A 14,105-nucleotide genomic window follows, 5' to 3' on the forward strand; every position below is an offset into this window, starting at 1 on the left:
CATGTGTATTCAGTGTCCTACAGAAGTCTGGCACATGTATAGGTGCCCTATATGTTTAGATCAGGGGTTTTCAACCTTTTTAAATAAGTGTACCCCTGGTGGCCGGACATGGAGTGGGGGGGAAGGGGTGGTGCGTGGCCAGATGTGGAGCAGTGGCAGCCACCGCGTGCGAGCTTTCACCCTTCTTCCCCCCCATGTCTGGCCGGCTGGGTGGTGCCTGTGCGGCCCACAGAGGGGCACTGCTACTCTTGCCCCGCCCTGCCCCTACTCCTTGGAGGTGCTGGCACGGGGTGGTGGATGACGGCACTTGGTCCCCTGCCCATGCATACCCCCAAAGGCCTTCCCGCATACACCCGGTTGACAACCCCTGGTTTAGATGCTTAACTTCAAGTTTTAAGAAGTATATGGGATAGGAATCTGTTAGACTTACATCCATAACCAAGTAAAAACTCCTTGTATGAGAGCAAGGTCAAGCTTGTATTTATAACTTAAATCTTTTCAACACAGAATTTTTTTGACTTCTCAAAATAAGCTGTTGCTTTAAGCAGTCGTGTGGAGGCTGCTGCTGCTGAAATTTGCTACATCAGGTGAAATGTCTCAGTATTGTATTGTTTTTTGCATTCCTTTTTCCCTCAGGCCTTTCTCTTTTCTCTTCCCTTGTTTAGGGGAGGACTGCTCACTGTGGATGATTCCCATAAGTATTTGTACAAGTGATGACCCCACCTGTGCCAAAATGCAAGTGCTGATGGACAAGTCAGAGCTGACAGTGGTGTTGAAAGATGTTAAACCAGACCAGTGGGTGAAGGTGAGTTTGCACAGAGGGGGCGTATCCAAGGGACTTAGTTTCAGTCTCATTGAGATGTTCTGTAGTGCTTTGAGGGCTGTTCAGTTTCTTTTCCTGCTACCTGTTGTGTTCTCATCTCACTTTGTGTTTGGTGATGTCTGTCTGCAACTGCCTTTTATTGGCAGTGCTCCATAACACTTGCTTAGTAAGGTCCAGTTCCTTTGAGAGTTGCCTTTTTAACAATGGCCTGGGCAACACTGACTTGCAGCATTTAGGAGCTGAAGCCCAGAACAGCTGAGTGATGCCATCAAACTGAGGCAGCTTTTGAATTGAAATGTGGTGGCTTTTTGTGTATTCCCATAGCAACCATAGCTTAGCTAAAGCCTATCCTGAGCAAAAATGGTCCTGTTTATCTTTTTGTTAGTCTGAATGCTTTGTTACTGGCTACCACCAGGCTACTACAAATCTGCAAATAAAAAAATGAGTGTTATTCATATGTACTGTTTAATACCTCAAAACTGAAAGATGATTATCTGCTGAGATTGCTGTCACATGAGCCCCTTAGGTTAAGAAATAATCGAGTTAGAGCTGCGCTCTAAGGAATGACTCTAAAATGACATTATGGGTTAGTCTTTCACAGATTCCATATCAAATGTATTTGTTTTCCATCTATCAGGCCATATATGTACCCTGGGATTAGAGAACCAAGCTAGGTTTTCCCTGTTAAGAGTTTTGTACAGTCAAAGCAAGACTCACCCTTGCAATGTCTTTGATGGTCAGTGATGCCTGACGAGGAAAGAACCCAGCGCAGTCCAAGGTGAATTTTCAGAGATGGCAGTTTGAAAACAGTTGTGAACTGATGCCAGCCCTTTGCTGTGTTTTGAGGCATCAGCGTATGTACATAAATGGAAACCTGTTGTACTGGCATAGACTTGCAAACTGGGGTAGGTTGCCCTGCAACAAACTGTTTGCTCTGGTGTCCTGAGATATATCTGCATGTAAATCATGTTGTTTTGAAGCAGGTTATATTAGTGTGCACTGACCTGTACTAGTCTACTTACTAGTATTAGTTTACTCATTTCATAGATGAGGTATCTTTATGCTATGCTACTTTTACTTTTGTCGTGCTAGAATGGACAGACCCTGAAATTATTTGACATGGAGTCAGTGGGGCACATCTGGAACCCCAGTTTTTTTATTTATCTCTTTCCAGTATAGAGCTTCATTTTTAATTTCCTTAATCTCCTATCCTGTGTAATTCAAACATTTTTTTTGCTTCAGTCATGGTAATATTTTTCTGAGATTTTGACTTTGGACTCCTAGGTGAAGGATAAATACTGTTTTATTTAGATTTTAACAGATGGCATTGTAAGAGATTTAAAATGGAGTAACACCAACAGAGTATGAGACTTCTGTCTGTCTTAACTGGGTGGTAATTTTTCAAAGCCTTGTTGAGGTAATTTCTACTTCAGCATTGTTAAGCCATCTGATCCAGTTGCCTTGAATCATTGCCATGTAATTTTACATCAGATGATATACAACTTATTCAGCCTACTTACCATGAATCACTTTTGAACATGTTTCTTTTTTGCGGGAAATGGAAAGAGATCTCTGCAAATTTTTATTTGCAAGATGTGAATGGTTCCTGAAGGTGCAGTAACAGTACCAATATCAGAACTGGATTTAGTTGTAGAGTGAAGTTAGGTGCAGCACTTCTGATCTTCTCTTTAATGTTTAGATGCTTGTCTACATTCCAGTCCCTTTTTATGAAGCCTCCACATTAAAGCATTCTAGGTTCTAATGTGGGCAGACAAAATACAGCCCATGGGCCGAATCCAGCCTGCTGGACCATTCTGTCTGGCCCATGGGCCCCCTCCAAAAGACAATTATTACAGGCCCATGGCTGCCCCTCTGAAAGCCAGTAGGAGGTGTGGGCTTTCAGAGGTTGTGCACTATTGGATTGGGCCAGGTCTGTGCCTCCACCTCCATGGGACTCCCAACACTCCAGCTGGGAGCCCCACGTGAAGACACGGAACAGGCCCAGCCTGATGGTTTGAGGATTCCGGCTGTAGTACCAGGAGCTGCACGGAGCCATGTGTGATTGGGTGGGGCCAGCTCCGTGCCACCATGTGGGGTTCCCAGCTGGAATGACATTCGGTCTGGGAGCTACGTGCCATTGGGCCAGGCCAGGTATGTGGGGCTCTTGGCACTGCTGCCAGGAGCCACGTGCCACTGAGTAAAGCCAGGCCAGGCTGGCTCTGTGCTTCCACGTGTGGCTGGAGTGCTAGGAGCCTCACGTGAAAGCATGAAGCCAGCCCAGCCTGATGGTGAGTGGCTCCCCCTGGCTCCTGGCACTCCAGCAGGAAGCTGCATGCCATCGGGCCTGGCTAGCTTTCTGCCGCCACATCCGACTCCTGGCACTGAAGCCGGGAGCCGCACACCATCAGGCTGGGCTGGCTTCATGCTACCGCATGTGGCTCCTGGCACTCCAGCCATCGGCTGGGTCAGGCCAGCTCTTTGCTGTCATGTGCAGCTCCTGGGACTCAGCCAGAGCCACCACTAGGGGGTGCCACAGGGCATGGGCACCCCAAGGGCCCACCACTACCTGGTGCTGTTGCTGCCGCTGAGAGTGGGGATTGCACGCCATGGGGGCAGGAGAGTGTGTGTGGGGGGGTGCCTATGTGCGCACACTACTATATTCACAACCCCCACACACATCCCATGCCCACCATACATACACCCCCATCCTCACACATAATATACAAGAGTAAGATTTTATTTTGAGCTATTATGCAATCTCCGCTATATACAGTACACAAACATATAAATTAGGACAAAAATGTTTTTGAAATAGTTAAAATATTTTGTAGTAGATGTTTGATACCTATTACATGATTTTGTTTTTTTTCTGATTCCAAGATGGCAAACCCTCCTCCCAAAAGGAGTACTTCTGGGGGCAAGGGGAGGGATTTCCAGTAGCGGGGGTCAGGGGATAGGGGTGGGACTTCAGGGCCAAGATGGCAACCGGGGGCATGGCACCCATCAAGGGGCAGGCTACCCTTGCAGCCCTTGACTGCTCACTAAAAGTCGTTAAGTGGCCCTCCAGCCAAAATAATTGCCCATCCCTGTTCTAACACCATTTCTGTACCTTGCTTTTGTAGAGACAGACATATGACGAGGCTGACCCATCCCCCCTCAGGTCTATTAACACATTTAATTTCAGACTTCAATTCAAAATTGTCTTCTTTGATGTAACCCTCCCTGAATTAAGTCCACCCCACCCTGAACCAATTTCTCTTCTCTTCTCCTCTAGTTTAACTATAGCCTCTGTTTCCAGTATACAAATTCGTCATTATTAGTCCAAGAGCTCTTGCCTCATCAGTTTCCTGCCTTCCTATATTTCTCTCCTTTTGTGTGCTTTATTTCAGATCTTGGCTTTCTTTCCTCTCCCTTACTAGGAATTTTAAATTCTTGCTTACAAGAAAGTTGTGACCTTTTCAATGACTGTGACTGATTTTCCTGCAAAACACTGAAATATATGGAAGTTAGAAAACTGTTTCTGTGTAGTCCAGAAGGACAGCGTGTTGGCTTATTTGTTCTGTGCTAATGAACTTGTTATTGTTTTTGTTTTGGTGCATTTCAGTTAAACCTGGGAACAGTAGGGTTTTATCGTACTAAATATAGCCATGACATGCTGGAGAGTTTAATGCCAGCGATCAAAGATCTCACCCTACCCCCTGTGGACAGACTTGGGTTGCAGAACGATCTCTTCTCTCTGGTGAGCAATCCTTATCCTACCCTGTATGGTCTGCTTTGTGAATGACTAATAATCAAACCACAGTTACTGTAGAAAATAGTATCTGAAGAGCCAGGCTCAGTTCCTGGAGGCGAAGCACCTTTGCAATTACTGCATATATGATTAGCTTGACAAGCATCAATTTGCATGATGGACTTAAATCCTGTGGCACAAATATGAGCCTACAACTCTGTTTTGCTGTTTTCCCTGCGGGGATGTTTTACACTTGAGTTTTTTTATGAACTGAAAATATTTGAAAACTTTGAAAATTTCCCCTGGCTTTTTTCAGCTGAGTCAGGAAGTATTCCTGACTTCCTGCAAGGGATTTGAGCAGAGGTCTGTCCACTGTCTTTCCTCGGTGGGGAAAAATATTTCATGCCCCCATATTACATACTTATTTTTGCTGTTGTGGAGGATTTGAGCACTAACTGTGAAGTTATCACTCCCCTTCTTTCTTTCCTGAAATGGGCTTGTTGCTGAAGAAGTGACTTGTTTTCGACTCTCACTATGTAAAAGCAGAGATTAGTGTTAAAATAAGATGCACCAGCTTCTGATTGTCACCTCTTAGAATATACAAATATCTCATGAGGCGGGCTTTTGGACCTGTTAGCTGCTGTAACTGAAGCCACACTGTGTTGCCAGGCAGCAGTCAGTTAAGGGCTTTTAAATACAATTTGAGACTGCATTGACTTCCTGCAATTTAATAGAGGTAGGAATGGGCTAAAGCTTGTAAAGTTTGTCATGGTTTAGGCAGCAGTTTTTAAGGGAATGCTGTCAAGTGTTGCACTGGGAATAGAAACATTTTCATGATACTCTTAAGCACTTATGTAGATGTTTCCCTGCAGTGCTAGAAGTGTAACAGTTTCGTGCCAGTGCATGAGAACTGGGAATTGAAACTGACCTCTCTAGTTACACTGTCCGAACTGAGCAACAGCCAAAAAAGTAAACGTAATAAATGATAGCAAGTAAATGTAGGCATATTTAAACACCCTTTTAAGTCTAAAATTAGATTTCAGTAGAAGCAGTATCTTGAGTATCAGTAGTCTTTGGTGCTCTGGTTGAATACTAGTGACTTTGAGAAAGTCCCTTAACTGTGTTGCCTCAGTTTTCCCATCTGTAAAATGGGGTTTACATCCTTTGTTAAAATTGCTTTTTCTGTGTGTGAAAAGCACTGAGTGTTTTGAGCAGGCAGGTAAAACTTTCAGTAGAATTTGCCCACACACCCACCCCAGTACTGCAGACCAAGAAGAGGAAAGAATGTTAGATTTTTGTGGTGAACTATTGAATGCATCAGTGCTATTCGGAGATGAGATTAATCTGTGTCTTTTCCTCTCCCAGGCCCGAGCTGGAATCATTAGCACTGTAGAGGTTCTAAAAGTCATGGAGGCTTTTGTGAATGAGCCCAATTATACTGTGTGGAGCGACCTGAGCTGTAACCTGGGGATTCTCTCAACTCTCTTGTCCCACACAGACTTCTATGAGGAAATCCAGGTCTTCGTGAAAGATGTCTTTTCACCCATAGGGGAGAGACTTGGATGGGACCCCAAACCTGGAGAAGGTAGGAGATATTAATTTGCATAACATAATAGAATAGTGTTTTGAGAGAGTGCTATGTGGTTAAGAATTTGAAGGATGAAAAAGTGACAAATTGTGGCACGGCTGCTAGTATCTTTAGAAAAAATTTCTCATATTTTCCTGTCACAGTTGGAGAGCTGACAAATTATGATCTATCTAGTCTGTTTTTCTGTACCTTGAAAAGAAACTATGGGTCTGCATCTGATAATGCAAACACTTACAAGGCTGAAGAGAAATCTTATGTATCTAATATCCATGCATGCTTTACTTATCCTAACCAATCTGAGTCTCAATATAGCAAAGCACTTAAGGCTTGACTGGACATTATATGGGTCTTCAGATAATGCAGATTGCAGATCTAACTATGTCTAGCCTGTGAAATCCCCTTCTCATGACCCTCCTATCATTTCCCTTTTAAAAAAACTAGTGCATTCTCAAATCAGAATCATGGGAGTGGAAAAAGCCTATTTTCTATAGATAGTCTCAAATATGAGGGAGGGAAGTGAGTTATGCAGTTACAACTTACCTTAATGTCTGTATGTGCTAAGTATCTTGTGAATTCAACTGTTTATGCCCCAAATTAACTTACTGTCTTTCTTTTTCTCTCCACTCCTGTTTATCAGGTCATCTAGATGCACTTCTGAGGGGCCTGGTTTTGGGCAAACTAGGAAAAGCTGGGCATAAGGCAACGTTAGAAGAAGCACGCCGCCGGTTTAAGGACCATGTGGAAGGAAAGCACATCCTGTCTGCTGACCTGAGAAGTCCTGTAGGTTACCTTAAACTTCTGAAGGATCCCATCCTACTCTTGACTTAGTCCTTTGTTTTGTATTCAACTTTTGTAGTTACAGTGACCAGAATTAATATTTTTGCAGCACTTTCTGCTTTCAATTTTATCTCTGGCTTAGGTTTGTACAGAGCAGATCTCCACCTTGGTCCAGCAAGCCCTTTTATTTTTGGCATTTTGCTTCTGGCAGGATTACGGTCCAGACGAGTTCTTTGGAACATGTTGGTGAATTCATCCTCGTTCCCTTTAGCAAAATAAAAAAAAAATCACTGTTGCAGCATTAAGACTTGCTTGTTAAATGCATTTCTGCCTTGTCCTACATTGAATGTTGCTAGCTCCTAGACAGTAGTTCATTTTAACCCCTTACACTACTGGCTGTCTCCAGACAGCCAGATAAATGAAGGCTTATAAAAGTGTATATACATCTGTCACTAGTGGGTTAACCTACTTAATTGAGACCTTTTAATCTTTCACTTGGATACTATTTAGGGCATTAAAAAGGTTTCCAATGTCATGAAAACCCTTATTGTATCAGTTCTCAAATCAGGGGTTCAGAGTTGCAGTGGTCTGGGATCAATGCCAAAAAAGAATGGATTAGATCAAGGCAGTAGTTTTCAGACCAAATTCCTCTTGAGTTACCAGACTCAGGAAAAGTGACCCTTATTTAACTGAGAATCACTTCACCGTGGATTTTCTTTTTGAAATTTTCTGTAGGCACCACCAGTCCACCCTTTAAATTAACAGCCAAAACAGGTTTCCAATTCTGTAACTGGATTAAAGTTTAGTAACATTCTTTAAAGCAGTGATTTTTTTTTTTTTTTTTTTTTTTTTTTTTTAGCTTTGGTGTTCCTTGAGGTGGGCGCTGCCAAAATTAGGATAGAATTGAGGTTCTGAGGACAAGGAGAAAGTGGATTTTAAAAATATGTCTGCTTTGTGACAACATTAGACCAGTACCAGTGCTTTCAGGATTAGTAAACCTCTCCAAAATCTGGTTGCACACCAGTGAGGAGAGGAGTTTGTCACTGCAGATGATTTTCATTGTAAAAATTGCCTATTGTACCTTGCCTATACACCAGTTATCCTTATTCCCATCTCTTGCTGAAGTAGCTTGGCTTTCTATTTCTAAAAGCTTGTTTATGAAGTTCTTTAATGCTTTGTGTTCCTTTCCTTCTTAGGTATATGTAACAGTTTTGAAGCACGGAGATAGTACTACCTTAGACACTATGCTAAAGGTGAGTGGACAGTTATATTGCCTTATGCTCCTCTCAACTCTATCCATTTTCATAGGCAGGAACTAAACATTCCACCCTGCAAACTGCTCCAAGTAGTTCATCTTCTGAAGGTGATGTGAAAAACAAGGCCTTGCTGTGCTACTCTTTGGTCTCACACAGTGTTAAAGTGCCATCTAGTGGGCTATTGCATATACCATTGCTCAAAGGAGTAGTTCTCCTTGTCCTTATATTAATGAAGTGGTGAATTAGTTTTGATTCCCAATTGGCAACACACTCTGCTACCGGATATGTAATGTGGAAAATAGTAAAAATATTCACAAGCAGTGTGATACCATAGGTTCAGATTATAATAAGCTATCCTTGAATGCCAGCCCTGCAGCTCCAGTATAGCATAGGAGTTTTATTAATAATGGATATGATCCCACATGGCATGTGTTCCTAAGCTGTGAGTATGTTAATGCTTGTCCTTTCTCCTTGTAGCTTCACAAACAAGCAGATATGCAGGAGGAGAAGAACCGGATTGAACGAGTTCTCGGAGCCATCTCTCAGCCTGAACTGATTCAAAAAGTTCTCACCTTTGCACTTTCAGTAAGTTACCTACCAGGAAAGCTGATGCTTCCTTGCTTCACAGGAGGGGAGATTGTGTAGAAAGCATGGGAGATCACAGGGTGAAGTGGAGAGACCTGTGGTAGGATGTAGTGTTATAGCTACTTTTGAGAAGGACCCACTATTCACTGGCCTGGTTGCCAGTCTTCTAGAGCTGGGACGGTCAGCCTTTTTGGTAGGTGTGCCATAAATTAGCGTTGCATCCTCTGAGTGCCACTCTGTTCCCCTCCCTAGCCTGATCTATTCTTCTTTCTGTCCCCTGCCCTATCTGCTGCTGTATTGCCCGTCTCCTTCCTAGTTTGCTGTGTGCTGCACATAGAGGCTGCCCCTGTCATTTTTGACACTCATGCTGCAGGTTGGCCACCTGTGTCCTTACTGCCTGGATTTCTGAAGATGGGGGTATCAAGAGGGCTAAAAGGTGTTGCCTTGCATATTGGCATTTTTAATGCTCAGATTAGATTGAGTTGGGTTCCCTGTCTTCAGAGTTGGTGTGTTTTATGACAGAGTCTTTGGGAAACTTTGAGACAACTTGCTTGAATGGGTGCTTCCTCTTTCTTTGCAGGAAGAGGTACGTCCCCAGGACACTGTGTCTGTTATTGGTGGAGTAGCTGGAGGCAGCAAGCAGGGGAGAAAAGCTGCCTGGAAATTTGTAAAGGATAACTGGGAAGAACTTTATAACCGTTACCAGGGTGGATTCTTAATATCCAGACTAATAAAGGTATGCTCAATTACTTGGAAAATGTTGGGCATATAATTTAGCACATCTAAACAGCTATATTTTTTAAAAGTTCCCCTAACCTAAATGTTTTTTCTCTTTCCAGCTTTCAGTTGATGGATTTGCAAATGATAAGATGGCTGCAGAGGTTAAGGTAAAACTTATCTGACATAAAAGAACAGCTAGCTTTGTCTGGATGGGCACAATATTATCTGGACAGAGCATATGATGGGGGAGCCAGAAGCTCCTGATTTCAAATTTGGTTCTGCTCTTGTTTCTGGCTGTGATTTTAGCCATGTTACTTAACCCAGTCAACATGAGAGTTAACTTAAAACTTGTTTGGGTTTTTTAAAAAATGACTTAAGGTACGACAGCATGAATGAGTTTACCATTAGGTAAACTATGGAGTGAACTCAGTGTGACAGCTGTTCTACAGCAGCACGCCGATGTGCCTGGCTCTTATCCTGTGACTCTTCAGTGAAAAGTGGGGTGTAGCATAGTATGGAGTAACAGCTTGCATATAGGTAATTACCTTAGAGTAACTGATGATAGAAATTTACATCCTAGCTTACCTCATAAGTTGTTCCTGTGCCCGTGCACTGTGATAAACATGGATTTGTCCCTGTTTGAAAACTTATTTTGGTTTAGTGTACATTGATTCCTATTTGATTCTGACAAAACAGAAATAAGTGTGGTTTAAAGCAGAATAAGTTTCTTTGCAGCATTGTGCACAGATATAATGAAAATTTAAATTTACGCCCACCCTTTTCATGTAAAATGCCTCTCCTACCATCTGTGAATTGGAAACACCTACCTCAGAATTGAAAGTTAACTGACTAATCTTCATACTTTTAGTTTACATACTTTCTAGACTATATAAGCTGCATAAATTGGATTGGGTGGTAGCACTACTATAATTAAGGATGAGACCATATCTTAACTGATTTAGTTTGACATTGTCTGGGCAAGGACTTGCCAAGATACAGCTTCCTTCAAAGAAAAAACGTAAAAAAAATCACGTGACAGTGTTATGGTTCTTGCAACTTTTTGTTGCACACCTGAAGTTCAAACTAGCTCAGATCTTTGCCAAACTGCTATCACCTTCTTGGGATTGATCTCAGCTAGTGTTCAGCATCTTTGAGAAAATTAGAGTAAAATTTGGATCAACAGCATGACTTGAGCTAAGCTAATAAGCCAAGGAGTAATTTGGACCTGTGCAGCACAACTGGGATTCTAGTGCAAGCCAAGAGAGTTTTTAGGCAGTCTGATGTAAGAAAGTGGGTGTCTGAAGGTTGATGTGCTTTGGCTAATGACATGAAGTGCTTCAGAGTTCAGGTGCTGCCTTTGGTGGTGTTCTAAGAATGTATGTTGTGCACATTATTTGCTCTTTGTCTGCGTTCTGCAAGGGCCCCTCACGGAAGGTAGTATCAGAGGCTAGAAAACTTATGGCCCTTTCCTGAAACGGTCATAGCCAACCTCAAATGATAGAAAAATCAGGCAGGATACAGAATACAATAAATATGTTAAATAGGTATTCTGACTAAAACAATTTTGGTGGGTCTTTTTCATCCCTGTTACAATTGAAATTCCTAGTACAACCTCAGCCATGGTGCTGCCATCCCAACACCATATTGAGAATCGGACTTGGGATAGAGTTAGTGGTTCAAGCATGGGTCGTTTGATCATGGGCTTCCTTGGGTTCCCCATATCACAAGTCTTAATTGTAAAAAAGCTCCAAACAAGTACATAGTAAGGGCACAGCTACACAAACAAAGTACTGCAAGGTAAGATAGACTTACTGCATGCAAGGTACTCCAAAGTAGCTGCCTGTGTGCAAGTTCTTACGTTGCATTAAATGTCTAAATCCACCTTTCATGGAGTGGTTAGATGCCACATGTTTATCATGGGGTAAGAGCATGCACACAAGTATTTAACACAAAGTAGCTAACGTGTTTTTAATCTACACCCTAGTATACCTTGCAGTAGCTCATTTATATAACCAGGTCATAGAGTGAACTTGAAATTTGGTATGCCACTACAGTGAGCTGGGTTGGATTTTGGGGAATAAAAGAGGGAGATTGAGACGAATGAGCCACTTCACCTTTGCAGCTGTCCTGTGTAGAACCCCTTCTCCATGTCCATAATGTGGAATCTGAGTCTCTTCACGCTCACTTGGTGTCCCTTTTTGCTGCTCACGGCCCATCACTTACCACCATACGAATGACCAGCCAGTTGATTTGGAAATAAAAATGCTTTATCTGTGCAGATGACCTGTGCATAACAGCCCAAAACACTGGCTTTGACCATGTTGAAAAATCCCCAAGCAAGGCACTAATTAGCCTAACCTCATACTACACTGAAAACCAATTATGCACAAACCCAGCGAAAACACATGCCTTCCATCTGAAAAACCATGGGGCCAGCCACCATCTCAACATTACATGGTCTGGGACCCCACTATCCCATTGTCCAAATCCAGTTTACCTTGGAGTCGCCCTCAATTGAACCCTCTCATACAAAGAACACACCACGAAGACAAAAGCAAAGGTGAGTACTTGTAACAACATTGTAAGTTCACCAACTCAAAATAGGGAGATAGCCCCTCAAATATCCAAACCACTGCTCTGGCTTTCAGCTTCTCTTCTGCTGGCTGAGTACATATGCCCTGTATGGGAAAGATCTGTACGCACCAAGCACCTTAACCCCATTCTTAATGATAGCTGCCAGTGCATCACAGGATATCTGAAGCCTACCAGCCTAAACCGTGTGTACTTGGCTGACATTGCTCCACCTGACATCAGAAAAGCAGTGGGGCCAGCAAGATGGAACAACTGAGACAAACTGAAGATGCGAGACACCTGCTGTATGACCATCCCACAGCACACAAACATCTGTAGTCACACAGGAGCTTCCTCACCAGTACCCAATTTCTCGATGTCACACCCAAGGAAACACGACTACAGATGTGGAACCAAGAGGTGAAAGAAAATACCTGAAACTATGGCATAGGTGGTGATGTCTCAAATGCTACATACTGGAGAGACGTTCCAAAGAACTAATGAAGAAGTGGGACTATACCATCAGTTCAACCACCTGTGACTATGGCAGACTATGCAATACCTCTTGCAGTGCCTGCTGTTCAAAGCCATGCATACAATGAAAGTTCTTGCAAAGTACAATAAACAAGCACAAGCATGTGTAACAAAATGGTCAGATATGGTGTAGAGACATGAGAAAAAGACTTACCACCACAACCACTCCGACCCAACTGTGTGCTTGGGAACCAGGAAAAGGATAGAGCTGGCAGCTCAGTGGAAGTGAGATTCCCACTTTTTTTTACTCTTTCCCCCTCAAAAAACAAGAACAATTCACTGCCCGAAACTTTTAACACAGATTTTCAGCTTGATCAGCAGTACCTTGTATCTCCTTAGGTCTTGAAAGTCACCTATACTAAAACCTCTAAAATACTAGAATGCAGAGTTCAGAAACCAACCCCACCTTGCAGCCTTAACTCTGTCCTCTTTGATTAATGCCTTAGCCTGCCCTTAATGGACATTTGTACCACACTCACCTTTCAGATGGTGTGGGGCAGTGCATGGCAATAGCACAGAGACTCAGAGAAACTACTGAGCTGGTTTTTTGCTAAGGAAAAATGTGTGTTCTGGGCATCCTGTGTCTGGTCTGTATACAGCAGCTTCATCTGCTCTGTACATGCCAGCTAAGAGTTGTCAGATATTTCTGTCTCTTAACCCCTATCATAAGGATGATCTCTGGGACCTCACCTGTTGTTAAGTGTCCTGTTGTGTGCTGTTGCATCTGTGACCAGACTGCTACAAATCCCTGTGGCAGTAGGCCATTGTGCTCCTTTGCTCCATACCAGTCACATAACTCAGCACAGTGGGACGAAGGGGCTATGATCCTTTTGGGGCAAATGAACCTCTGTTCCTATCACAGTGTGAGCTGCAGCAAGCTGCTGCTTCTAATCCCTGTAATCATTCAGTAGAGCTGTTCCTACTACACTGCAGGGCAATTGGAGGGCGTGCAGCTGAATGTGAGAACGTAATTCTTTGGGATGCAACACACTACAATAAATGGCACATTTATATAGTCAGTCCTCATTGTCTCCTTATTATCAGGCAACCCTAACTCAGATTTACATCCATTATAATCCCAGAGGCTTTCACTACTGCTGAGTGGGGTGGGGCAGAATTAAGGTGATGAGCGTGGGCAAATGCATATCTAACTCCTTTTCCTGATTTTAAATATAGGTACAGTCATCTGGAAGGGTGCCAAGCTCTACTGATCAATCTTAAATCTGTCTTATGAATTTAAGTAGAGGGTAAATTTTGAAGCAATGTAGGAACTTGGTTGAATTTTTGTCAGTGTCCCTGTACTCCAACCACTAGTCATTTAGTGCATTTCAAAGAACAGAGGATGAAACTTTTGTTTGCTTTGAAGACACCTTGATATGGGGACTGACTTGGAAAGGTCTTGTTTATGCCAGCAGCCTTCATTAGTGTAGAAAGGTACCAGCATAGGTCATCTTTTAAACTTCTATTTAAGCAATGTTGAGTATGCAGAAGGAAGCATTTTCCTTCCAGCAAAGAAAGTGG

The 14,105-nt window shown here is 42.9% G+C and overlaps 1 protein-coding gene across 2 annotated transcripts in view; it reads left to right on the forward strand.

The window, feature by feature from the left end:
- Positions 1–14,105, forward strand: part of NPEPPS (aminopeptidase puromycin sensitive) — a 72,518-nt gene that overhangs the window by 52,945 nt on the left and 5,468 nt on the right. For both annotated transcript variants that reach the window (XM_059727019.1, XM_059727020.1), the window contains 8 exons: positions 666–805; positions 4,428–4,562; positions 5,919–6,138; positions 6,779–6,921; positions 8,115–8,171; positions 8,652–8,759; positions 9,340–9,495; positions 9,599–9,646. In XM_059727019.1, coding sequence (XP_059583002.1) covers positions 666–805; positions 4,428–4,562; positions 5,919–6,138; positions 6,779–6,921; positions 8,115–8,171; positions 8,652–8,759; positions 9,340–9,495; positions 9,599–9,646 — 1,007 coding nt within the window. The remainder of the gene's footprint in view (positions 1–665; positions 806–4,427; positions 4,563–5,918; positions 6,139–6,778; positions 6,922–8,114; positions 8,172–8,651; positions 8,760–9,339; positions 9,496–9,598; positions 9,647–14,105) is intronic.

The sequence above is a fragment of the Alligator mississippiensis genome, chromosome 4, assembly GCF_030867095.1.
Source record: "Alligator mississippiensis isolate rAllMis1 chromosome 4, rAllMis1, whole genome shotgun sequence".
Classification (NCBI taxonomy): domain Eukaryota; kingdom Metazoa; phylum Chordata; order Crocodylia; family Alligatoridae; genus Alligator; species Alligator mississippiensis.